This window comes from Zophobas morio, unplaced genomic scaffold, assembly GCF_036711695.1.
Source record: "Zophobas morio isolate AGI-343-1 ecotype UQ-CSIRO unplaced genomic scaffold, CSIRO_AGI_Zmor_V1 ptg000044l, whole genome shotgun sequence".
In the NCBI taxonomy this organism is placed as follows: Eukaryota; Metazoa; Arthropoda; class Insecta; order Coleoptera; family Tenebrionidae; genus Zophobas; species Zophobas morio.
Window position 1 is genome coordinate 11,268,924 of NW_026972149.1, and position 27,740 is coordinate 11,296,663.

The 27,740-nt window shown below is 38.8% G+C and overlaps 2 protein-coding genes across 2 annotated transcripts in view; one reads left to right on the forward strand and one right to left on the reverse strand.

Moving 5' to 3' along the window:
- Positions 1–2,453: 2,453 nt before the first annotated feature.
- Positions 2,454–3,496, forward strand: LOC135141899 (uncharacterized). Its single transcript, XM_064073475.1, has 3 exons — positions 2,454–3,068; positions 3,130–3,178; positions 3,237–3,496. Exons 1-3 carry the CDS (start codon positions 2,454–2,456, stop codon positions 3,494–3,496), a joined length of 924 nt encoding a protein of 307 aa, XP_063929545.1.
- Positions 3,497–15,682: 12,186 nt separating this feature from the next.
- Slip1 (SLo interacting protein 1) overlaps positions 15,683–27,740 on the reverse strand; it is a 45,129-nt gene continuing 33,071 nt past the window's right edge. Inside the window, exons 3-8 of the mRNA XM_064073476.1 lie at positions 20,393–20,620; positions 17,751–18,017; positions 16,978–17,624; positions 16,573–16,930; positions 16,327–16,518; positions 15,683–16,281 (exon numbers count right to left, since the gene is read on the reverse strand). Of these exons, the coding sequence (XP_063929546.1) occupies positions 15,952–16,281; positions 16,327–16,518; positions 16,573–16,930; positions 16,978–17,624; positions 17,751–18,017; positions 20,393–20,620 (2,022 nt within the window). The 3' untranslated portion in view covers positions 15,683–15,951. The remainder of the gene's footprint in view (positions 16,282–16,326; positions 16,519–16,572; positions 16,931–16,977; positions 17,625–17,750; positions 18,018–20,392; positions 20,621–27,740) is intronic.

Below are 27,740 nucleotides of genomic sequence, written 5' to 3' on the forward strand. Positions count from 1 at the left end.
TTGGATTTGCAATGGTTTTAAAAAATCTACTTCAGGACTTGAAAAAACTTGAAGAAGGTGTTAATATCCAGATATCATGCTCTGAAGTTAAATGTTTAAAAGGAGCACTGGTAGCTGTAGTTGGTGATAATCTTGGCAGTCACCAAATTGGCGGCTACAATGAAAACTTTAGTTTATCTGGATTTTTTTGTAGATATTGTTATATTAACAAAGTAAACAAAAATGACGGTTTAACAAAAATATGTGAACGTCGAACAAAAAATTCCTATATTTACGATGTTAATATGAGTTTAGCAACTAATGGATCTTATAGAGGTGTAAAATCTGATTCTGTTTTTAATACATTAAGCTTTTTTCATGTCGCTAATCCTGGTTTACCACCATGTATTGCACATGATCTTTTCGAAGGAGTTGTACAATCCGATTTAATATTAACTCTTGATCAGTTGGTTAATGCTAAAGAAATATGTTTCCAAGAATTAAATTCTACATTAAAAGTCTTAAAATTTGAAGGAGAAAAAAAAGTCGATATACCACTGCTAAAAAAATCCGAGAGACTTTCAGGTACAGCTCATCAAAATATGTGGTTAATAATAATATTGCCGTTTGCACTAGAAAATAAAACATTAACAAATAATAAAGCATGGAATGCTATTTTAATTCTTAGGAAAATAGTTCTGTTTTTATTAAGTTACAAAGTCTCAGTGGGTCAGATAGCTTATTTAAAAGAGTTAATAATAGATTATTTACATAAACGCAAAGAAGTACTACCACAAGAATCTTTAAAACCAAAACATCATTATTTATTGCATTATCCACAACTGATACTACAATTTGGGCCATTGAGATATCTATGGACCATGAGGTTTGAAAGTAAGCATCAGTACTTTAAACGAATTGTCAAACATTCAACGAATTATAAAAATGTTTTATATTCTCTTTCTCATAAACACCAATTGTTACAGGCTCTGTTGTATTCACAAAATACTTTGTTCAGCACCAAAGTAATAGCAGATGAATCCCAAATCTACAATTCGAATAATTATCTGCCGACTCTATCCACTAAAATTGAAGGTGCTTTTAAAACTACAAAATGTTTTGTATCTTCAAAAGTCATATTTAGAGGAATTACTTACCAAAAACATGCCGTAGTTTGTTTTGGTGTTGACGATTATGGTGCATATAAATTATGTTCGATTCAATACATAGTTATTGATGAATTTTTTGATAACATTTGTTTCATTGGAACTACATTAAAAATAACATATGATTGTGAAATAGGTTTGTATTACAACACTGATTCTAATTTTAAAAATCAAAATTTGTCAGTTGTAAATTATGATAGCTTAATTCATCCAGAACCATTGCTCCAAAAAACCGAAAGTAACAAAAAAACTGTGTATAGTTTTAAGTCAGAACCATTCGAGAATTTGTAAGTTGTGTAAGTTTTAAGTTTTTATTTAGGAGTATTAATTTTATTTCGAAGTCTGAACATTTGTTTGTCTTTATTTTAGCATAGCAATTTTAACAGTATAATATGTTACTTAAATTTACCCATAACCATCATTGCTCAGAAAGAATACAGTAGGTAACAAAAGAACTGTAGGTAATTGTTGTAAGTATGAATCATTAGAAAATTTGTGAGTTATTCTTTAAGTGTTCCTTTATCATATTATTAGCATAATAGTTTTAACAATGTAATCAATTATTAAAATATAAAAAAAAAAATTCTAATATTTTATATTTTAATAATTTAATAATTTATGTTTAGCAATAAACTGGGTGTTGTGTTTTGTTTAGGATGCATTTATTCAAAGTATGGGACCAAATACGTACAAAGAAGGGACTAATCTTAATAAAAGAACCTGGAAATGTTTACGTTGATTTAATATTAAAAGGTAAGTTATAAATATTATTTTATATTCAGACATCATTGTCTTTTTTCAGCATCTCAAAAACTTGAAATTAATGGCGCGACTGTTGTACTAGAATCAGATGGAACACCAGTTGAGGAAGAGGAAATATTAATTGCTGTAAAACATGAAACTTTAATTTTGTTAGAACCGGGTCAAGTTTGGTTGTCGTCTCAATCCCAGTGTGAAATAAGTGAATCATCCAGTGGTCTCAATAATCATTCTTTCATGTCACTGACTTCAACAGAGACTATTGCTTCCACTAAAAGTAACGAATGTATCAGTGGTGCAACGGAATTTTTGAATAATGACTCGTCTTCTTTGGATTGCACCATACAAGCATCTAATTGCAATTTAGAATTTTCCTGGACCAATTTTGTAATACCTTGGGAGAAAATTCCACAAGATATGCTCCAATGTTGTGCCCAAGGCAAACGGGACAAATATGCTATTACTGAAATTGTCCACATTGTTGTAAACGAAATGAAACAAATCAGTGAATCGATTCCGTCAAAAGCTTTTAAAATCGTTTCTTTTAAAATGGTCGATAAATATCCCGCAACCTTTAGAGATTACGACGATGATGGTGTGGTTCTGGGAGATGGTACTGCTAGTTTAAAAACAAAATTGCAAGAACGGTACCATTACCTAAAAAGGCCGCATAAACGGCCGGTATCCACATCACCTGAAACACCACTACATCTTGCCAAAATTAAGAAAAACGCAACGGCAGGATGCGCCCAATGGGCACCACCTTATCAAAAAGCTGGCGCTGCAGCTAAAAACAAATTAAATACCTTCTTAGATGATGCTTCAGACGAGTTTTTCCACCTTTTGGAAGAAACTTTTGCAGAACAAAGGGCGTTCATAAACAATGTCGATCCTCCAAGTATCACTAACATAAAAGACCAATGGCCCGTCCTTTTTAAAGTAGAAGCCATAAAATGGCATTTTAACAAAGTTACGAACGGAAACATAAGCAATCTTACAACGAATTTACAATTAAAAGCAGAAAAAATTGTAAATTTTGGCTTACAACATAAAATTATCATCAGCAAAGACGTAAGACGGGATTCGGCAGAAATAATTGCTTTAGAACTGTTTGCAAGATATTTCCAGGAAAATATCTATGGGGCCTTTTACCTCAAATTTCAGGTATACAATGTCTTTGTCAGCGATTAATTATTGTTTATTATCGTGTTCTTTAATATTTTAGGATGAAGCTATGATTGAAATTACACAAAACGAACCGTGCATTATCAACTGTAAGCGTAAAAAAAATTCTGCAATCTGATACTTTTTACATACGAGTTTCAATTTTAGGTACTGTCGAAAATCAGTTCTATATATATATGGAAAAAGAAAGGGTGGTACAGTGCAAAGACTTTTTTCAAGCTTTAGAATGTTGCTTTTCTTTGTACTTTATTTTTAATTTACACTACCCGAAGGAGACGTCCACATTTCTCGAAATGATTCAGAGATATTTTTTAAAAATCCATCCCGACAGTGGAAGCAAATCGCGCAAGTTATCAGCCTCCAAAAAAAAGGTGCTCAGTCTCATGAGGAAGTTAAGAGACATTTAGACAGATATATGTTACTTATAGGTTAGTTAAGTTTGGTTAAGTTTAGATATAGGTATGTTTTCTATTAATGTTTTTTTATTTTGATATTTTGTCATATTTACAATAAATGTTTACACAATTTTTTGTGCTTTTTTACACTAAACAAGAATAAAAATAATAATAATAATAATAATAACAATAACATATGGTATATATACAAAACAACCTAAATTTTACTGTTTTTATTGTAAAAATACATTACAAACAGAATAGTAAACTTACCAAATAATTTACAAAACTGTTGTAAAATTACTTTTTATTTTTCACAGTGACAAGTAATTTTTAAATTAGCATTGTAAATTTACAGCATTTATCAGGGCAACCGGTAACCAACGATAATTACTGTAAATTTACAATTTTACTTTTTTCAGTGCACCGAGCGAGGCGACCGGTGGGGTCTTTTAAACGGTTGAACCACAACAGGGAATACTGGTCTGTAATCACGGAAAAACGGGTACCTTCAACGTATGGCCTAAACTTGTCTATACAAAAAAGGAACGCTAAGAGCTCTTTCTCTGTCGCCGAGTAATTCTTTTTACTCGTCGAAAGAGAACGACTAATAAACGAGATTACACTTTCTTTACCGTCAATCATTTGGGTTAAGAACCCACCTAGCCCGCAATCAGAAGCGTCGCACTGTATAATGAAACGCTCATTAAAATTCGGACTAGACAAAATAGGTGCGCACACAAGGGCATCCTTAATCTGCTGAAACGCGTTGTTGGCTTCCTGCGACCATTCGATCGGTTGCCGCTTTCCCTTCTTATGAATCAGATAACTTAATGGCGAGCAAATGCCCGAGAAATGCGGTATAAAACGCCTGTATTTCGAGGCTGAGGGAAGTTCACCATGATCGACACCTTGTCGGGATCCGTTCGTAACCCTTTCTCGTCCACCACGTAACCTAGGAATTTGAGCGAACTACGGAAAAATTGGCACTTGTCAAGATTGATGGTAAGATTAGCCTCGACCAAGCGTCTATGAACTTCTTGAAGAAGCTCGATATGTTCCTCAAAGGTGGAAGAACAGCAATGATGTCGTCCAAGTAGACAAAGAGGTGTGGCTCAAAACGGGGTCCAAACACGGCATCCATGAGACGATATCGAAAAAGCTGTTTTTTCTTTCGAGGCATCATTAAGTGGCACTTGCCAGAATGCTTTGTTAAGGTCAATAGACGACATAAACTTAGCATTTCCGAGCATGCTTAGAATCCGAACTACGCGAGGCACGGGATAAGAATCGTGCTTGGTAACCTGATGCAAACGGCAACGATCAAAACAGAAACGTGGTTCTTCATTCTTCTTATTGACTATCAATACAGGTGAGTTCCAGGGACTACGAGAAGGCTCAATGACACCAAGAGTTAACATAGAGTCGACGTTTAGCACGTTCATGACGTTAGGCGAAAAGGGGTATTGTCTTAACTTAAACGGTTTAGCGTTACCAGTATCAATAGTAAAAGTGATTTTGTCGGTTGAACCCAATCTTTTCTCGGTGCTGATTTCGCGAAATAAAGAAACTATCTCGTCAGCTTGTTGGACCTGATCTCTCGAAAGGGGGACACTAGTTGAAGACAAAACACTCACGACTATTGATTTCCCACGTCATATCAGAAAAGTTGAGGCTTAAACGAAACAGGTTGCAAATATCCCTTCCAAGGATGAGAGTTTGGATGGAGTCTGGCACAACTAGGATACGAGCAACGCGAACATGATCCCCTAATCTAACCGGAATATGGACATAACCGGGGACAGGTTTAGAACGTCCGTCGACCGTTACTATGCGGCAACTAGGTTCTGGTTTCTTCACCTCTAAATTAAATAAATTTCTCGATAAGATAAAGTCCTTTACCTCCAAACACAGAAACTGACGCACCTGTATCAACTAACGCAGCGACTTTTTCGCCACAACTATCTATTGAAACGTACGGTCTAACGTCAGGTTTCTTACTTACAAAGACGGGAGTCACATTATTTTCTGGAGGTAAGGTAGAATCCTTAAAGAACGGGGACACAGTCTCGAGCCTGCGTAACCAATCACCCCTAAAAATGTCTTCGGTATACTGTGGGCGCGGTTTTTGAACAATTAGGACATTGAGTCAATGTGACCTCAGGTTTTCCGTATCTGAAGCAGAATCGACGTCTCTTCTGTGTGCAACTGGCGTAACTATGATTAGGTAGCCGACAATTAAAACATACGGTGGGCTCTCTTGGCCCTTCAGAACGTCTATTAAGTTTGCCCTGTTTAATGTAGGAAGGCACGGGAGTTTTTGACGCCGTAGTCTCCGCGATGGCAGCCGGACATTTATCTACTTCGTAGGCCAACTCGGGCTCGATCAGACTAGTTTGAGACCGGGGTGACGCAAAGTGTCGCGAAGTAGTTGCTTGGGCCGCTATTTCTAACTTTTTAGACAATTCTACAAGACTATCCACGGAGTTGATATCATGTAAAGCAAACTGAGAAATAAATTGAACAGAGTGCGCATAAACGAGACATAGATTACGATAGGTTCGTCCTTGCCCTGGTGACGAGACTTAATCTCATCCCATAACCTGTCATCGTATTGAGGAGGTAAAAATTGCGACTTCAGCAGAGGTTATTCTATGAAGAGGTATTAATAGAAGAAACAAATTATGTGGGTGTTGCTACGTTAATTTCAAATCTGATTGAATTTTCAGGAGGTGTATCTGATACTTCAGCATCACAATTATATTGGTATCCAGACACTGCAGATTCAGCAGGTACATCTCAATATAAGTATGATGCGCAAAGTAAATCTGAAAAATTTCAAGATTTAGACGTCGATATAAAAACTCTTGTTTCAAAAATGACAAATAATTCTGCATTTAATGAAGGATATTTGGAGAGATGGTTGTTAACAAAAGATGAAAAAAACGATTACAAAATTTATTCCTTTATCTAAAATTTTTCGATTTGTACAAGAATGTAACAAAGTTTTGAATGCAAAAATTCGCACTGAATTACGCAAAAATAGAGTGAAAAATATACGTATTACATGCTAAAGTTGATGGAAATTATGATTATGAAATATCTGATATTAGTTTATGGATTCCAATAGCAAAATCCTCACTAGAAACTGAAAAAATATTATCTTCATTATTAGTTAGCAAATCTAACTTTCTTTGTGGATGGAATGCGCTTAACTGTTACCGTAGTAATTTGTGGTCTTCTGGAAGTGGAAACTAGCGCGTTGTAAATAAACAAAATAAAATATCTAGAGTTTATACAGTTTTTCCTAGAGCTGATCGAAATGATAATTTTGCCAAGACAATGATGATTTTTGATAAGATGAATTTAAAAAGAATAAATATTAAAATCAATGGTTACCCCCATATTCTACTTATGAATATCTGGTAAATAATGAGGATTTACAACGTTTGTATGCTGCATTCCTTTCATGTAATTATAAAAAAGATTTGGACGAAGGCACGTGTGTTGGTTATAAAGATTTTTGTAACCGATATTTAGTTGTTACTTTTGATGTAACGAAAGAAAATGATGAAAATTTATTTAGTAAAACAAAATCTTCTGAACTAGAAGTTAATTGGAAATTAAAAGATTATCAAAACGTTAATTACTATATATTTGCTGCAGTTGAATCTCAAAGAATGGCAAATATGAATATCATAGATGAAAAGATTTACTTGTAAATGAAGTAGAGAGTTCGCTGAGTTCGCCTTTGGCCAGCGGAGCAATAGTCCCTTTTAGGGACGCTCACGAGGCAGCGGAGTTTTTAATTAAATAAATGACTGATTATAAAGTATATTTGTCACCTAATCAAATAAAGAAACTCCAAAGTTGTAAAGATAAAAGAATAGATTGTAATATAAGATTCGATTTAACAGAAAGACCTAATAAAATTATTTAATTAAGAGAAAAACAGACTGATGAAATTAGAAAATGTAAAAAAGACAAGAAAAAATATTGTGATATCAAATTTTCTCCAACCCAGATAGGTGGATTTTTACCTGCTTTAATTCCAGCAGCAATAGCTGTAGCCAAAGCATTGGGATTAGGTGCAGCTGGTTATGCAGGTACTAAAGTAGCACAAAAAGCCTTCGGAGATGATTTAAAAAAGAATAAAAAAAAAGATGAATCAGGCATAATTAATTTTCAACCCTCTAATTGTTACGACTCACACTGGGTATGTTATGTAAACAAACCATATTTAAGAAATATTTTATATTTTGACAGTTTTGGAATCTCTCTACCAGAAAAAATTAAAAAATATTTATTAAGTAGCGAAAACAATATTGCGTGGAACAGCACACAATTACAAATGAATTCTTCTGTTTTATGAGGTCAGCCGCCAAATATACCTCTTTGATTTGGTGCTGTTTTCACTTTTTTTGTATGCGCCAATTGGTCTGGTCCAGAAATAAAAAGCCATTTTGAGGTGTTTAAAAACAAGACATCTTGTTAGTTTTTTAGGGCGTCCTTGAAGTCATTTTGCATTAAGTTGAGAGATTTCAACAGTTTTTCGTGTGCCCAATTTTTGGTACTTGGGGGTGCATGAAAGTTACTGCTTTTTACAGGGTTTTAGGTCTTTTCCAGTTGTTTTCTTTTGGGAGAACAGCTAATTTTTTAGGATTCTGCCTTGTTTTTTGAAGACGCCAAATGTCCTGGTCCAGAAGTAAAAAGCCATTTTGGGGTGTGTAAAAACAAGGTATTTTGTTAGTTTTTTTAGGGCGTTCTTGAGGTAATTTTGCATTATTTTGGGTTGAGGATATGATGTTAACGGTTTTTTTGTGTGCCCAATTTTCGGTGGTCTACACATATTTGGGTACTTTTGGGGTGGATAAAAATTAATGCTTTTTGAGAGGTTTTAGATATTTTTCGGTTGTTTGCTTTTGGGCGAAAAGGTAAATTTGTAAGATTTTGCCTTGCTTTTTAAGACGCCCTGGCCCAGAAGTAACATTTTATACTCTACTATTAGAGTTTATATCTCCGGGTCACAACGTCCTAAATCCGTAGCTGTCACCCGTCACTTTTAATTTAACTGGAAAATGCGCTGTATAAACTTATAAAACGATCAAATTGGACAGATTCCTGTCTTGATCGTGTTAAGTCGTTGCCTACCATAGACGACGAATCCCATTAATCAAACATGACTTTTGTTCAAATAAAACACTGAATTTTTTAGAAAGCGTACGAGCATGTTGCATTTCTCATTCATATGGAGAGATGTAAACGTGCGTCCTCGACATATGCACATATGTCGGCCGCATTTTAACTTAAAAACTATCTCTGGGTATTAATTTGAATAAAGTTGCTTTTATTCAGAGCTGAAAACTAGTTAACTGCGACGGTTTAAATACGTAATTGCGGATGTAAATAATACAGGCGCTAACTTGTTATTGTTCTCAAGCGAAACCGCGGTACTTATAACCAACTAAGCGGGATAAGAGGTAATCGTGATAAAAAAATCATTTACTCGCAGACACATAATCAACAATAGTTGAAACTTGAACCACAAATAAAAGTTGAAAGAAAAAGTGTTTATTTCGAGTCGATATTGAATGCAAATTGTGCTAACGAAATTATGACGTGTCGATATCATGTTTGTAGACTGTCTTGTGAGACACAGTGAAGATTTCAAGGCTGTTTCAGCACAGAATCTTAGTTGGTATTTCTTTGATGTACCTCCATCGAATACTGTATAGCATTATTAATGCTACGACCTTCGCAAACTTAATCAAAATTTGCCAGAAAATTTTCAACGGAGAGAATCTATTACAAAATTAATAACTCTCATCTACCCATAATTATTTCCACTAAACTACACTTCTTACACTACACCATTAAAATTTATAAACGCGCAACCTAATAAACAGGACGAAAACACCAAAATTTTAATTTATGTAAGTTCCATCAGCGCGCATTCGCTCCGCTTTACTTCGATTTGTCTTCCGTTCCTCAAATCTAAGTTTGTTTTGCGTCCACAGAGCGCAAAATTTTTTGTATTCAAATATTTATACCAATGTAAATATTTCATTTTGTTTACTCAGCTCACACCACCTCTGTATGCATTTCCCTTCGTATTTTCAACCGATATATTCGAGATCGGAAATATAAAACCTTAGTCCTTTTACGAAATCATTAAGTTGTTTCATCCTCATCATACAAAGCGTTATCGTATTCATGCCTCCTGCGTTTTTTCATTTCTCGATTTAATAATATCAAAATCTCTTAAAATTCAACTTACAACCTACAAGTATATCGCCATATGGATCTTGCCTTCGCCCCGACATGTCTGTCTTTTACTGCCACTCACAGCGTATTTTTTTCAGCATCTCCTCATCTCCTAATGTACACAAAGACGAAGCATGTGAGAATGTCATCATACGTTGTTATCTAAACAGGGAGAATAGCGGGCTTTCACCCGGGTTTTCCTGCTGCAGCTGTAGAAAGCAATACATGAATACAGCTCGCTTCGCTCGATTTGCGAAAGAACAAGCTTTTTAGATTTTTTTTGTAATTTTTTAGTCTTAAAATTAGAGGTGGATTTATTGCACCCCACTACGACACACTCGTAAAAATTAGCCCATCGAAGCTGTTTAAAATGTCTGTGGTGTTGTTGGAATTGTTTCCGCGTCGGCTGCAAATATTCCGTAGTGTTGGCGCCTGGCGATGGCGTAGGTAATTACCTGTAAGTAGTTCTAAGATGGATTCAGTCCTCCTTAATGGAGATTTTCGCATAAACCTGGAGCAGGAAGTTGTGCGGTAAAGTTTGCAACAAATTGTGGATGAAGTGATTTAAGGGTTAATAATTGCGTATAAACAAAGCGAGATGCAACTTAGTACTTCTGTTGCGAGCGTCTACTTGTGCCCACGCCGTAAATTATAGTTCGGTAAGCGTGAATCGGGAACATATTTAATGAAGAAAATGTCTTAAGAGGTTCTCGTAAGCCCTGCCCACGCGCCTGGTCGATAAGTATAAAATGTAGAGTAAACAATACACAATACAACACTCCATAGTGAAGAGAATCCTTTCCTGATTAATTTTCTAAGTGGGTGTAATTAATTTTAATAAGTCGTGAGGTTAAAGTCATATCGATTAAACCGGGTTATAATAACACGGATAAGTTTACATTTTCGGGGTTGGAAGTTGTTTTCGTCACTACGAAGAAGGAAATATTTATGTTAACTGGTTAATAAATCTAGGAACAATGCCCTGTCAAATACTTCGGGAAGATTCTTATTGTAATTAAACGCTGAAAGCTTCTTGGCGTAAGGGAATTTCATGTGGTATGTGTAAGATAAATACGCCAAAACATAAATCTACCCTCGGCTATCGTTAAAGTTGAATAATAAGGGACGGTTCTTAGATTTCATGGTTGAGATCACACACGTTAAAGTTACTTTGTTTCCAAATATTTACTACCTTAAACGCTCTAAGCGAAGCTGCTTGAGGCTGAACTCAAAGAAGCCGTTTACACAACGCCATCTTACAATATGGTTCAAACATATTTGCTATGTGCCGACGCAATATCGTCGTAGAACGTTGTCGAGCACGTAACTACACGTAGCTACGCTGTCTTTTTTCTCGACCGACTGAGGATCCTAATGACTGCGCCATTTGTATGAATATCGTTCATCACTCGTCATCTTTGTGTAAATATGATGGGATTTCGGTCCCTAAAAACGATACGCCCACGGCAATAAAAAATATTTTATTATCTACTTGTCTACACGTGCAGGTCTAAACCACAATACACGAATGGAACTGAGATCTTGTTTAAATTTTATTCAAAAAATATGACATGTTTCGCGTATTTTGTATCCATATAAAGTCGTAATGGAGCAAAGTAACGTAGGAAAGGAAGTTAGCAGTTCCGCAACAAGTATTCCAAATGCACGACAAGTTTACGTTAATTTCTAAAAGTTGACGAGCTTAACTAATCTATGCATAGCACGGCTAGTTCCCGCCCCTTGAGACGTTTTTTCGTGGCTGCGACAGAAAAGTTGCGGAAATATCAAGGGAGTGGGAATTAACAATTAAGAAATTAAATTATTGTTAATGTTGAAGCAAATACAATTATCAATTACCGCAATTCGGTATTCGGTTCATGGTTACGACTGCTAGGTGCCCTGGAAATATGCTTTACCCTCCGGCCCAGTACTTTGCGGTGAAAATAAAATACTGGACAATGTTTGCCGCCTTTACGTTCAATTTGTATGTCGGGCACGGAGATTTTGGGTCAAGGGGTAAAAAGAGAAAGGATTGCTTGAAATGTTTTTTCTATTTTTGTTATACTATGCAGTTTTTTATCGGTCACTCGGACCAGTATTTTGCATTTTCGGGATACGCCGAGCTTTCATCCTCATGAGATTATTCGAGCTGGTTGGATCTGTTCGTGCTGGATCTGGATTTACGTATATTATGATTTGTTTTTGCTTCCTCTCTTTGGTTTGGCACATCGCAACTTTTACAATTACGTATTTAACCTTGTCACACTCTGAAAGAACATTTCTTGACACAGATAACCCTATTATTTAATATCGATCACACATGAGCTACAATCGTGCCTTCTTATCGGGTCTCAAGTTAGAACCATCTTCACAAAGAATCCATCCATAGGTAAAGTCATGGTGAGGCTTGAAATCGATCCCAGAATTGTCTGCAAAGGGGACATCTATAAACGTTGTCTCTTTGCTGCGACCGTCAGCGCTATCCAGCTCGAACCTTAGAAGGCAAAGAAAGCAATCCAAGAGAAGCTATAGTATCATGGGATCAATTAAAATATGCAAAAACTTACAGCTCCGAGGGGTACGCGCCATAACATTCCTCACAGAAGATATAGCTTCCTAAAACCCGCGTTCCTATCCAACGTATTTACGGGTTTGCGGATTCTAGTTTTCAGGCGGCACGGCACGTTGCGGTCCCTACGTTGACAGGTATCGCAGAAGCCAGTACAGGTAAGACTTGAATCTTCCCAGCAAATTATTTAGTTTGAAAAGTCAAACCTTTTTAGTTTTTAATTCACACTATTAGAAAAAGATTACGATCGAGTTTTATCGCTGTAAAATGAAAGTTTCTCTTCGCATAATTGAAGTCGTAGAAATTAATTTTCACGTAATGCCTCTAGCGCATCGTAAGTTATTCTTTTATTTTCGACGAATTTTTGCAGGAGAACGTCGGAATCGCGGCGCTTTTTAGCGTTTGGTTTTCGTTCGTGTCTACGAAGTGATGCTTTTTGTATTGCTTTTATGTCTTGTAAAACTGAAGTCAAAAGCGAGTGCTCGACTTGCGAAATTGATGTTTATTAATTTTTCTGTAGGTGGGACATAAAAGCTCTGAAAGTTATACATTGGATGAAGTTAGAATATGAAGTGATGAGCAAAATTCAGTAATCGAGAAAAACAGAAGCAGAGCTTTGAAAGTTGAAAAGTTGTACCTTACATATTGTAATAATAAGACGATGTTTAATTTAACATGCTTTCTTCCAGTTTGTTCGTCAAGAGGATCAAAATTTCTTCTTAATTTCGTAATAACTTCTCTTTAATCTTTCCGCATAACTTACTTCCACCCTCGGCGAGTGAACTTCAAAAAGAATTTTATGCTTTTTAAATAATCATCATTAAAAAATACTTTAAGCCCGCAAAAAACGAACACGGTAAATGGAGCTTTTACAATGTGTCGATTATGGTGGATGTGTGCAACTAACATTATAATCTAGTGAATTTTTATAGCATCGCGTTAATAAAACGTTTTACTTTGTAGTTTAACGATGTATGGAGTTTTATGAATGCGTGAAAGGCGGACCACATTTAAATGAAAAAGTTTTTATGGCGATCGTCTAATATTCGGGTGCAATCTGGTGTAGATTCTCGATTTTTACAATACGTTGATTTTTGAGGCACTGGTACGTTTGACGTATATATTGCAATATTTTATCGCTATAGCATGCGATATATGACATGTACGTGTATATCGATTTTACACTTCACTAGACTCTCAACACGCGGCATTGGCTCGAGGGACTCTCAAAATGTTGTCCGAAATGCATTACCGACACCTTCACTCGATTGCATGACATCACTCCCGCTAATAAACCGGTTCTACGAACAAAAACGCCCGCGATTTTTGAAATGAAACCTATCGCTAATTGATCTAGCGTTTCAATTAGAAATGGAAAACAGTTTTCGTAGATTTTTCAATTTTTTATTTATTTTATTCAGTCGCGGCGCATTTTGATTTCCATTTGCGTGCTACTCAACAATATGACGTAGAAGTTAAATATTTATGAGTAATTTCTACATACTCGTGTAGTCGAAAATACGATTAGCTAATACTTTCGCCGTAGCGAAATGTTGCCGTTTTTACATAATACCCCACGTCTCTGCAATTACCGAACACATAAAACATGGCATTTAAGTGATTTAGTGTAATGTTTTCGTTCTTAAATCGAATAAAAGGAATTTGTCCGATATTTTAAGCTAACGCCGAGATAAATTACATTCCGAGATCTTTGAAATATTTTTCAGCGCATATTGATTTGTATAATAGAGTTTCTCTTCAATGATGTCGTATATCAATATAATGTTCGGCCCCGTTACACAATGATATTACCATCAACTCTATAACGTCCTATCCGGCATTTGAATAACTTGGGCCATTCCGGCAAACTTTTATAGAGCATGTATTCGACTTTGTGAATTTGCCGTATTAACGACCCATTAATAAGCCTAAAAAGGGGTTTTCGCTGGAAACCAGCTATGTAATATACCCTGCAAGATATTTTGATGATGAAGTCTGTACTTTCCCAAGTTGTTAACTTCTTCTGAAGCAGCAGGGATCAAATAGTTTACAATTAATTGCTTTCACTCTTGGCCAAGCTCCCAACTTCCAAAGTATTCATTCAAACCAGAACCTAAATACGGGCACATTTTTGCGATCCGATAACGCTAATTAATCCAAAAATAGCACCCTTCCGGAACACCTTCTTCGTGTGCGGTGGCGGATCGACAAAAAAGCCGTCGTGTTTGTGATCCGAAGACAGAGATCTGCAATACGATATCTGCCGCGGCGTCGGAATGGAACTATTGTTCACGCACTAATCGCACAAAAGCTCTCTTATGTGTGCTTCTACAGATGTCTAAGCACAAACAACTCTTTTCTTTTAGACACAATAATGGACTTTTATAACTTACCGAACGAATTGGTCAAAGGCATGCTGTCGTCTTCTTTTATTAGATAAAATGTACAGCGCACGATATAAAGCTATTTCGCGGTTTTGTTTTAGATAATGGAACCGTCAAAAACGAAAACAAACCTTTCCATCTATTCAGCGCTACTTCCTACTTAGCGAGGGTTTTCATATATAGTTCCCTAATTGGTCCCGATTGGCAGAGATTACAAGAAAATGGGACAAACGGTCGCTTGGTTATAATTATATCGATTTAATTTTCGGAGTTCCAGGGACTACGCTGAAGAGATAGTACCTCGATTCCCTCCGGCGAAACTCTATTAATCCAAGATGTTAACTTTATTGTCTCCCTCATCTATAAAATTGCAAAAATGAGGCCCTCGTTAAGCCGCTTGCATCAAAATGTAAAGCACATCCTTCTTCTTCTCGTTCGGTAAACAGCATTACTTCCGCCAGACATTAGTAAGAAGTAGAAAATTACTCGTAATAGAAAGTCATTTATCAAATTGTTGCACGCACTTTTTCCACGAAGACCCCTATGGAATTTCGGGCTGAAGTCAACACAGCCGCCATCTACCAGCCAAGGGCAAGTTTACCCTTCGCTCGAGTACAAATTCCTTCCCTTACGCGCCAACGTTTAGTTCGTTCGAAACTTCCATAACCTAAAATCCAACACTCCCAAGAAGACAAATCTTCGTGTTTTTTATTTTCCACGTTTTCGGATCTGCAATCGATATTAGCTCCTGCTGGGTATTAGGAGAACAGAGACGGCAATTAATCTACCACTCATATATCGGCACGTGTTAGCGCCAAATGACATTTCCTCCAAAAAAACACAAAATTTTCGCTTTCTTTTGTAACGTCTGTGACTTATGCACCCCTGGTCAAACTAATAAATCAAAGTCTTGTCTCCTGTTCCGGTCACATTGTCGTTGGTGCCAAGGCAAAGAAAAATCCGTTTGCATTTAACGTCGTTTATTATAATATTTATTTACACACACGTATTTAAACATTCTAAACATCTAAATAGGTAATAATTATGAAATATATTTATAGTAATTTATCTGATATGTACACTAACTTAGAAACATCACATTGGGATACTATAGGCAACAAATTTCTCACATAAAAATCATCAAATCGATTCACTCATGTATTTGGTAAATATTTGAAAATTGGAATTAGCTTAAAATTGCCTAAGGAAAGCAATAAGTGGATACAAAGCAAGCTCCATAAACGATTAAATTAAACAGTTGTCACGGACAACAGTCCCATCATCTTGCTGTTGGAAGTGGGGACTTTGGGTCCGTGCACGATCATTTCTTGCACCGTTGGAAAATTATCATATCCTTCCTTATGCACCCTTTTACTCTTATGCTTCTTCACCGTGTTATCAAGATTATTCGCTGCCTTCTTCGACGAAAAAGAATGAACCTTCTCCACAGGCTTGTGTACCACCAGTTCGCCATTCTCTTCGATGTTCCTCGACGCCATCAAAATCTCCTGCCTCTGCTTCCTCTCTTTGGATTTCTCTAGATGCTTCTTGCGCTCTTCCTTTGTCCAGTACCGCCCGATCTGAAACCAAAAGCCGTCACACTGTCAATACCCCTCAACCCGTACCTTTAGCTCAGAAATGGTGTCGTCTTCAGTCGTCAATCCAGCTCTTTCTTCAGAGATTTTCAGAGCTCGATTCTTCAAGATCCTGTTTCTGACTGGTCGCCGCGCGATGTATCTAGTACCGTCTGGCCTGCGTTTGACTTTCCATTCCATTCGGGTTTCTAAAGTAGCGGTTTCTGGTTGCGTTGTATAAGTCTGGAAACAGAGTGTAAAGAAATTTGTGCTTTGACGGAGTCGAGAGGGTGGTACCTGTGAGCCGCTCACAAACTGATACTGACTTAGACTAGGTGAAGTGAAACTCGTGGTGGGTTTCGCCGCTACATCGATCGTATTCTGGACTAAAGCTTGTCTGAAAAGCTGCTGTTGCAAAAGCATGGTTTGCTGCAAGTTGGCTACGTTTGTGTACATGGTATCCGAAAGAATGTGGGCGGGAGTGATGCCCGCCCCCAACCTAGTAGTAGGTGACGACGGACTGTTAGTTTTCGCTACCGCTTTAGTCTTCTTCTTGGAACTAGCTTGTTGTTTGCACGCGTCGCAAGTCTCCACTTGCTCTTTGTCTTTGGGAACGTCTTCTTTCTCCGGCGGAGGACACAAAATAAGCGTCGATCTGTAACAGCTGCGTTTTAGATGCGTCGCGGTTTACGCGGTACTCACCTGTAGGTATCCTTCTGCTTCGAATCCTGACTACACGCTAGCTCGAAAGTTAAAGGATTACTATTACAAGAACCACCGGTGTTGTAAGCACTCGAACTATTCTCATGTTCCTCACCACTGCTGTTACTTTTTGATGACTTACATCGCTGTTTTTTGTTCTCTTTGGCGGCGGCTTCCTTGCTTTGAGAGTTCCAGCCCTGCTCTTGCGCCTTCAGCCACTGTTCGATCATGTTGTGCTCTTCTGCCTCGTAAGGGCAAGAGTAAATGGGTTCCATTTCTGAGTCGACGGACTCGGGGATGGTCTCGTAGATGTGTTCAGTGTCTGACTCGGGCGGAGCCGGTATGTGCGGTAACTGCGGGGGTTTCCTCTTATCGATCTTGACTAACTGGATGTTCTGCATTCGATGGTCGAGTTCCGATATTTCGTGGTTAATGGAATCCATTTTGGAACGTACTAGACTATTGGTGAGATTGAGTCGCTCTTGGATGAAATGTGGAGGAACTTTGGGAGCCGCATCGTTTCGAGGGGAATGCTGAGATTCGGTCTGTTGTTGTACTAATTGTTCTATCAAGCTGTTCTGGTAAGCCGCGCTGCGCCCTCCGGGAGATATAGCGTCGATGGGTTCAGCATCCAAATATTCCTCGCTCTGGAAGAGGATTTGAACGTTAAGTAAGTAACGCCATCTATTTATGAGAAGCGGAAATAAGAAGAGTTGGAATGGGCGATATCAGAGATACCGTAAGTTTAAAGGGATCGAAAAGTTGAAGCTCACCCTATTATAGCATCTGCTAACCAATAAAGTCACAGCTTTCTTGTTCTCGGCGAACAGGGATTCAGTTTCTTCTTTATTAGCGACGTCTTTTCCGTTGACTTGTAAAATTTGATCACCTTGCCGTAATCTGCCATCCCTGTCGGCGACACTTTGGGGTGCTATATCTCTAATATACACTTCCGTGCAAGTGTCGGCTTCGGAGCCGGAGCTGTAGCAAACTGTTAGTCCCAGCTTCTCGTCGCTGCTACATTTTCGTAACGTCACTTCCTGCAAACAAGAAGAAAATTTTACTACAAGGTTTGAGGAAATTTTAGATTAAAGGCGAAAGCGCTTCATCGAGATGATTGAAATTAGGTCCGGGTCAGCGACGCAAAGTCTTAAGCACTTATTTATAAAATCTTTAAAGGGGATAATTCCGAGATTGTTTTCCTAAGACACTTCCCCCGGAGTAAGTCAGATTTCTTAAAGAGATTGGACGTAGAAACCAAGAAACTGTAAAACGCGCCTTCATTCATGCGTGGGAATAGGTTTTTTGACGAATTAAACGAGGACTTCTTATGTTCAATTCCCGTTTAATAAAAAAGACGTTCTTGGAAATTTAAAATTTCCATAAAAGTGATTGAGTCGGGGAGTTTTGAATCCGTTGCTGATGCTGATTTATTTATCGTATTACGTGGCCTTCCTTGATTTATGGCACTCCGTCTTTCTGTATTTCGCCGCCGCTGTTAACCTGTTCATTATCGCAGTTCGCAGACATGTGCATCAAGATGAAAATTCCCGCCAACCACTCGTACACCTAAGTTCACTTGATTACTCAATCGATTCGTAATTACACCGTTTTCGATGACCTTACCTCGTGTAACGGGTCGCTGTGTTCTTTCACCGTCTTCTGTTTTCCGGTATTCCGCCGAGACCGCGTCCGAAATCATCACCAGAACTCAAGAGTATCAAAAATTAAATTCCTTCCGCAAGCAGAATTGTAATAACGAAGTTTTTCGTTTTGAAATGAAGCGGACGTACCGATTCCAATTTCCAGTAGGCGGAATAATTTACGCCCTTCATTTAGGAAATTTGTACCAAATGTTCCATGTGTAGAAGCCCACCTTTATTTATGGCCGCCGTTAATTTGTCGAATTAGGAGTTAGATGGTGGTGACAGATTCGGCGCCACCACCGCCTCGCACAGTAAACATATAGAAACGGCGTCGGACCGAAACACCCAGATACCGGAAAAATACTTCCGAGCTAAAAGGGGCCACCCAGATGGAAGGGAATTGAAGGGGATGCCTAATTAGCTGTTCCTTTGACCAGAAGAAAGGAACGGAGGTCTTCCGGTGGTAAAAAACACTGAGCGAAACGGCGTTGGACCCTAACGGGGCTACCCGAAAGTTAAAAAGAGCGACTTAAATAGACGGGGATTTGAAGCTGATGCCTCGATAGGTCTTCTGGTGGTAAAGAACCCTAACGAAAGTTTCGACAAAATCTTCAAACTAAAAGGTGCGACCCAATTAGGTATTCTTTGACTAACAGTAGACAAGGAAGGTCTCTGGAACGACATGGGACAAAGTTGAGATCCTTGAAAATTTCTCCAGAAGATAGTGAAAGTATTGTGGTGGTAGAATATTGCGTGGGAGATAATTTTGGGCGTCTCCTTTCGTCGTGCGTGGAAGGGAGACGAACGTGCCGAATCCGCCCCTGCATGGAAATGATCAGCTCCTCCGCTTGGTAAAAGTTTTCAAGGATCATCGCCAGCGTTATTAAAAGTTAGCATCTTATTTGCGCACAGTGGAAAATAATCACGGCAAAACGGATTTCGTCGTGCTCGGCGACAGGTCGATCGCGTTTTTATCCGATCGAGATCTTGACGCCGAATCATTTCCAATTTCCACACCTGTAATTTGTTTCTTTGAAACAGATACTTGTAATTCCTGGGATGCCTCAAATGTAATTTAGTTTCCGTGCGTTAGTTGATAGAATTTGTGGAACGGCGCGAAAGAAATGATCGGGATGCATTTGTGGGCATCTTTTGAATTGTTGATGGGCTCGACACATTAGGCACGTGACAAGTCGCCAGCAGCCACACTATCAATCCGATGTCAATGTTAGAACCATTTGATTTCCCACAGGACGTCGAGGGCTGCGTCCGGACTGTTGATATTCATGATGTCTGTATGCTACATTTCAGATTGCGCGCACCGAGTGAGTACGTGTTGAGATTTATACGCTCGGTAGTCACAACAAAACTCATCTCTTGTCACTCAATATGTACGTTTAATCAGACTGTAATAATTGTAATGCATTCGAATCATCCGAACTTCCAGATATTCGCTGCAACAACGCCTGCATTGTCGACGAACACGCGTAAGACTTCGGGCACACCTGACAGTGGTGGCAAACGTTCGAGCCATGTCTTAATCGAGCCAATTAGGAGGCACTTCGCGTTAGATTAGTGAACACAATTAACTTAAACGACGAAGATGGACATTCTATTTACAAACAGAAACGGAATTAGTTACAGCTTGAAGACGAATGACCTTTTAAATGTAATAAAAACCATCATAAAATTTACGTCCTACGTTACAACACACTCACAACATTTATCTGTTTTAACGCTACCGGGCTTCAGATTTAAACCGTACCCACCTCCAAGTCTATATCATGTGTCAAACAGTCCAGCGAGTTATCTTCGAGCCACGTCAAGCCGGAAAGTTCCGTTTGGCAACCTGTTGAGATCAGTTTACTAGTAGGACTTCTTTCGGATGGCGACTCCGATATTCTTCTTTTAACTTCAACAACAATGGGTTCTTGTGCGGTGAGGAATGCCCTAACTGCATCTTCGTGTGGGAAGCTGCTTACGTCAGTCCCATTGACCTGAAACATTCGTTCCATCACACTCTGACCTACATCGTTGGAATTATCGCTACTTGATTTGGTGAAAATCTCTCACTTTAAAGGAAATGTTGAAGCAAGGGAGACGTCAGATCAGAAGATTATTATTGCATTACTTGACGATGTTATCTCTACTCATTTTGTCCCCGAGGAGGAGGGGTGTCCTTGCTTTAACATGAAGGGATAAGCGACTGTATCTACTCCCGGGGAGCAGAAAAACCTTAGATAGATCAATAGTCGTGTTAAAAACGTGCGGTTCCGAAACTCGAAACTATCGATCCGTCGCTAATTTTCGACGAGTCTGAGCAAATCTTTCCAGAAATTACTACTAAACGGAATTAACAATCCTAAAAACCGAACACTCGAAATTTTATTCCGGGCGTAGCTATAGGTAATTGCTCCGAAAAGACACTTAACAAAATGATGAACTCGGTAATTGCGTAATTAAATCAGGAGAATCACTAAACGACCCCCGAGTGGCACAACAACGTTTCCAGTTTTAATAACAAAAACTCGAAACCTCAAGCAATTCTTTTCTTTGTATCCGAGACGTCAAAAAAACAGTCGCGCGGCAACGAAACCTATCGAACGGCAAAATCAAAATTTTATCAAAGAGGATTCTGCTGAAAACAAAGTCAATCGCATGCTATTGTTCAAACAGCTTTGAGATTATTTGTCGCCACTGATTGGAGCTTTTTGTTTTCGAATAAAAATAAAACTTTCGTCGAGGATCCTGGAAAACAATTGCATTATTTTGTTTTCTGTCAGTTAGCTGTTGGAGATCGCGATAAACAAGTTTTATTTCCGTTTCATTTGAATGCTAGCTGAATCTCATTTGAGAAGGAGTTTTTTCACAATTCGGTTAATTGCGCTGGTTTGCTACGACCGTACCCGCGGGCTGGTCTGTCGACACGTCGAACTTTTCTCCACGAACAATGTGTGCGACCGGCAAAAACCCAAATTTGCGGAAGAGTACAAGATAAGCAGGAAACGCCGAGCCGAGGAAGGCGCGAAACAAGCAGGAAGAATATCGAGAGGGGCGGAATTTATCTAAAAATCCGACGAGAAGTGTCAAACATAATTTTAACTCCAGTACAAGCACCCGCCTATGATTCATAAAGGATCTTAAGATTTGCGGAGAACGGAGGTGCGTAATGACCCTTTTTGCATGTAAATTGGATGAGGAGCGTAAACGTCGGTAGAAATTGTGACTGCGCTAATTGCTCGATGTTTGGAAGCTACTCCAGAGGGATATCTAAGACGACGTGCGTCCTTGCTTGATGTCAATATAAAAACTTTTAGTATACGGTTCACCTGTCGCGGTCGAGTAATTCAAAATCGGCCGTCCAGAGTAAGCCGAGTAAGGAAGGGTCATCGAAACCGTGATTTGTATCGATCGCGCAGCCATGGGCCATGTCAGCGTTATCAGTTTTATAAATGAGTTGCGATCTCATCGATGTACGTATTCAAGCGAAATAGAACCCACACAGGGTTCGGAGATGCCGCTTTTTCGACATTATATTACGGCGGCGTCGCCCGCTTCAAATCTAACATCTTATAAAATACTGAGTGACCGAATCAACACGCAACAATATACGCTGATAAACCGACTCCCACAACTCCACAAACTTCCCGAAATAGGATATCCATCCATTCCGAGAAAGTATCCTTTTTACTCAGAAAGCGAATGTCGTAAGTTAAATTTGACGTTCATGAAACCATTCTCCTCCTGATAATTAATAGCCTTTGTTCCGCACTTATTATGTACAAATTACAATATACCGCAAGGAATGAAATTAAGTTTGTGAGCATATTGTTCAAAATTTGATTGTGCGGAGTTTATGTTAAGGTTTACTCATTTCTATATCCAATTAAGACACACGAGGCAACGCAGTACCTACAACTACATTCAAGCTCTTCATGACGGGCCGAAACGATTTACGCATGAACGACTTTCCTTGTCTCGGAAGAATCTCAATTAAGGGCGCGCATTTTTGTTTGTTTTTTGCGTTGGGAAAATTATCAATCGACCGTCGTCATGTTAGTCGGACACAAATGGGTATTAATTTTCGTTCGTCGTCCCCGCGAGTGATGATAGTTCCATTACGCGAACGGTCATGCCTCGGAATGGGAATTCCACGAGTTTTTGTCTCGACTTATCTAAACGTTTAATCTCCATTGATGACTCGTCAACGGAGCGACAACGAACAAAGTATATAATGGAAACGCGTCGGTTCGATTGCAAAACGAACGCGAAGTCGGAAAATATTCAAGGCAAAAACACTAAGAACATTGTCGGGGAGTTCGTCGAACCAAATTACTAGCCGTAGTGGATAATTATCACGAGGTGGTATCGAGGTTTCGATATCGTCGAGCAAACGTCGAAACAAGTGGCGGTTCGGATGGTATTTAAAGCGGAAATCCAACTTAGAATTACTTCAAGTGGTATTAGGCGAAAGTTCCGTTCGATCTCGTCGAACGTAACCCCCAGTGCTTCGTGTCCATTAATAAGCAATTTACTGTGTCGAAGCGACTAGTTCTCTAATTTCATAAATCTATTGTCTTCGGGGGTAGCTAACTCGATTAGAATTCTATAAATAGGTTCGACTTCCAACCTTTCGTCCTCGACCGATGCGCTTCCAAAAAAACGAGCCTGGACGTGTTGCCCATAATTAAAACGTTCGCATAATAGAATTTACATTTAAATGAAATAATTAAGTTTTTCATTGTTCTAGCTGAATTAGCATTTGATTGAGCTGACCACGATCCGCTACTGCATCTCCGGAGCCATTCCGATTGCGTTTGATCAACGCAAATTCAGTTAGAGCTATTGTTGGAAGGTCGGCGCAGTCGGAGAAGAACAATGCGAGGCTATGAGAAATGACAATTGTGTTCTGTACGGAGAAAGCGAAGGTGTTAGCATAGTTACGTAAGTTTACAGGTTAAAAGCTTCAAGACAAAGAGGTCGAGTGAAATAAAAGCCTCGCGTTTTCCTCTTGCCCTCTTTTTATTTTTCCCTTCTTTTGGGTAATGATCCCGGCCGATGTGCGCAACATAAACAGTTCCTTCCTAAACATTTTCGAGTTGGATTAATTGAGCAGCGCATGTACATTTTCAAATTGAGTGGCGGCTGTCTCGGTATTTCAATGAACTGACTTAATGATAGCAGTGTACATTACATACTGCTCAGTTTATATACAGAAGCGCACGTGCGCTTTAACCGTTCGCTCACACGCAACAAAACCAAATGGAGACAGTAAATAAAATCTGTTCGACATGATTTATACTTTAATTTATGCGGTAAGACGGATTTATGCTATAACCGAATGCACCTCGCTTCCAACTCTTGTACAAATCTCGAAACATTAACACCTACTACTCGCATCCACCAGATGCGCCATTTTTACAAACCCGGCCATCTTGAACACTATCACCTGCTTAACGCCGTTTAACGATTCAGCACAGGTACCACCAACGAACGAATCAGGTGTCCACCCACTACACGTCTAATATTCACCTCACATCTGACGACGGAATGCAAAAAAATTAACCCAAAACGTCGGTAAACTCTGAAGCCAGCAAAAGCTTCAAAAACTCTACCAATTCTGCGCGTAGCTCTCTCTAACTAAAACCTGGCTTTTGTCCGAGAAATTGCTGTTTCCACCCACTAGTTGTTGCATTCTTGAATGACAGACAACCTTTCATTGAGTTGCTAACCTCGAATTTTTTTTTTAAGGAAAATAAGGTTCGGAATGAGTACCCTGTGGTACCCTGGAGTTTTCTACGTTATTTGTGAGAGTCTGCGATCGGAGTGAGGGTGGCGCCTTCGTGGAAGGGAAATGGTGTCAAAATAGGTGTTTTTCGGAGAGGAAGCCGTAAACGGGTCGATGAAATGAAACCATTCAATAAATCAAGGTGGCGTAACACCTTTTGTCGACGAAATGAAGTCCAATATCCGGCTCGGATAACCGACATGCAGGGATCAGCATGCGTCCATTAGCAATGAGGCTTAAACTTCTGTATTACATTAATGCCGCTCTCCGTTTCACACGAGTGTATTGACAAGGATACGTAAATTAATGGGCAACGGTCAGCAAGACCGACGCGGAAAAGGTTACGGGGTGGTTGGTCCGTAATTTAGCACGAGCGGTCATCTGGAGGGATTTTCGATGAGGATCAAATTGCGTCAAAATTGATCCGAGGTGTAGCATTGCTTTTTTAATTACGGCCATTCATTACAGACGATTATTAATTAGTTCGGGCCCCGCGAGACAACCCCAAATTCATAAAGAAAATTACTCGCCAACCCTTGCCAAGTCGTAAAATCTGCGAATTGTACTCGGGTAATGTACGTACCACTTTACGGCCGCGCTAATGATGTTTGAAAGATAGAAGTAATCGGTGCTCGGTAAAGTTTGAGAAAAAATGCGACGGTTTCTCGAAAAGAGCAAGTTTTGTGAAGTTTCCTATAAGAATAAAAGATTTGCCTGCGAATGGGATTTATGTTTTGAAACATCAAATGAGAGCAATAGAATTGGAAATTCAGTACACAAAGTAATCCTGAAAGGGATATGTCCCTCATTTTCTCTTTTTCTCGGAATAATTCGAGACAATTCGCAGCGGAGGAGCAAAAGAGATCCGTCCGTAGATAGAAAAACAGGACTATTTGAATAGCGGGGGCACCGTGTCGCGTAAACTCAATCCAGAAGAGAGTTAAAAAGATATTAATTGAACACTCCGGTGGTTACAAAGAGCGTTAAATCTCTTAGAGATACATCTCGCACCTTTTGCACCCTTTTTGTGTCTCTAAACTGCATTCTATCTTCGCGGGAATGAAAAGATTCGGTCTCTGCGGATGTATACTTCCGTACACCTTTTCAAGTTCTCCATTGAAACGTGCGTTCTGTCGATGTTGCCGCGACGTCGTTTTATTTTACACCAATAAAAACCTTTCGTAATACCATTATCAACATTCCCATTTGATTTTACACTTAAAGAACCTTACTAATGATTCGTTACGTTCGCAGGCATTTTCAATAACTCAATGCCTCTTGAAGCTGGCACATTCGCGCGCGCTATGGTTCTTGCAATTATTTGGACAAATGAGACGCGCAGAGGAACAAGTTCATTAAAAATTTCGCGCCATGATGCCGTCGGTGATAAACCAGATTCGCGATAATGCCTCGAAGTAAGTGAATCGGACTAAAGACCGTTCACACTCGAAGTACGACAAACAATATATTTCATTTGAAGTTAGGATCTAAATGTAAAATCCAATATGTGAGTTCTAGCAGCTATTTTATCTGTCAAACACACAACTCTAACTAGATCTGTAAGTTGGAATCCGTCTCTCTCGAACGCGTCGGCCAAGAATGTGGCCACGACACGCATGCAGAGTGAATTCAGAGAAGGCATCAGTCATCCCTTTGTTAGGCCAGGTTTGGATGCGTCAGAGCTCCCGCGAGACGCACTCCAGCCAAATGTGAACACGTTACACTAAATTACGCGCTCCTATATTTCTGTTTTCTCCATGTTAACAGGTACGCGAAAGATAGAGAGGGGAAGCTGTCACACAACACTTGAGGACAGATTTAACGGACCATATTTTGACAGGCTCTATTGCTCATGTATTAATCATAACGCTCTACAAAATAACGCTCTTTATAACCTATTATTTATGTTTTCGCTACATCATCGCCTTTTATTTTCACCGTAAAATTTGACCGACGACCCTGCCATAAATCCACCTCCGAACGTCGCAATAATTACCCCCTCACCCTCTCAATTATCCATCAACTTGACGTTACATTTAATCTTATTACCCGCAACACCGTCACGCGACATCGCATCCGATCCATCATGTTCGGCCGAATTAAGACCAAAAATTTAGACGATTCATTTATTTTTCACTAAAATCACCGACAACGCTCTCGCCTCGACTCTCTCGACGTCGCCTGCTTTGACGACAGTAATTAATTTTATAAGATGATCTACATAGCATGCCACACTTTAAATTGTTTCCAAGTAGCACAAACTTAAAGTATTAGAGTTTTTGCCCGGCGCCAAGTAATTAATAAGTGTCAACTTGTTACTTACAGATGTCTGTATCGATTGTTCACTTTAATGAGGCTTTAATAAGACTTTCCCCAAGATTCTACACGACTTATGTTTAAATTATGAGCCACCGTTACTGCTCTCACTCAGAACAAAAAGACAATAACATTATCATTATTATTATTATTATTATTATTATTATTAAAAAAAAATGGATTTATCGTTATAGTCGCCATATTGTTTAAGCGGCAATTTATTTAGTTGCTCGCTGTGCTCCATAATCCTCTAAGCGTGTTAGGTCCGACGTAAACCCTAATTATAAAATGATTAAAAAGACAAAACAAAATACGGTCTGGATCCCTAAAGACATTGGTAACGACGTGCTTAGGGAAAATTCAGTTTAAATCCTTATTTAATATCCTAAGTAGTTCCTTAATGTTGCATTTTAAGACAATTTCCGGAAAGGCAAACTAACGAGGGCTTGGATCGCAGATAAGTGAAATTTATACGTCGGCCACTACATTAAGGTTATTTTATTAATTAAAAGAATGACAGGTTCGGTGAGGCGTATCCTCCGGTATTCATCACTCGAGTCCGTAAAGGCGCAACGCACGTAAATGACGAGCGAATTTACACTGTGAAATATGTGTTTGTTTATGAAATGCTGAATTGATCGAGGGGATGAACGCTGTCGATGCAGCGAACGTCGCACTCCGAAAGAATTAAAGATTAAAATTTTCGCATATATGCAGTCGCTGCAACTGCAACTTTTTCAGTCACACATCAAAAATTTAAAAAGGAAACATCCACGTTCAATCACATACACTTGAGTTTTATTTACTTTGATGCACCCATAAAATTTTATTTATAGTCATAAACTTCGTACTCAATGCAGTCTCGTAAAATTCCGCTAAATACATGAAATTCGCTCTATTCATACATCAAATCGAAGTGAGCGAAGCGAGCTGTATTCATATTGATTTTGAAAACGATTCTCCATTCCCCACTCACACACCTAATGTACGTGTTGAACAGTGGCGTAAAAATG

Coding starts and splice junctions, on each gene's coding strand:
- LOC135141899 (XM_064073475.1), top strand. CDS start 2,454: ATGGTCGATAAATATCCCGCAACCTTTAGAGATTACGACGATGATGGT. Junction 3,069..3,129: donor CCTTTTACCTCAAATTTCAG/GTATACAATGTC, acceptor TTAATATTTTAG/GATGAAGCTATGATTGAAAT. Junction 3,179..3,236: donor CGAACCGTGCATTATCAACT/GTAAGCGTAAAA, acceptor TTTCAATTTTAG/GTACTGTCGAAAATCAGTTC.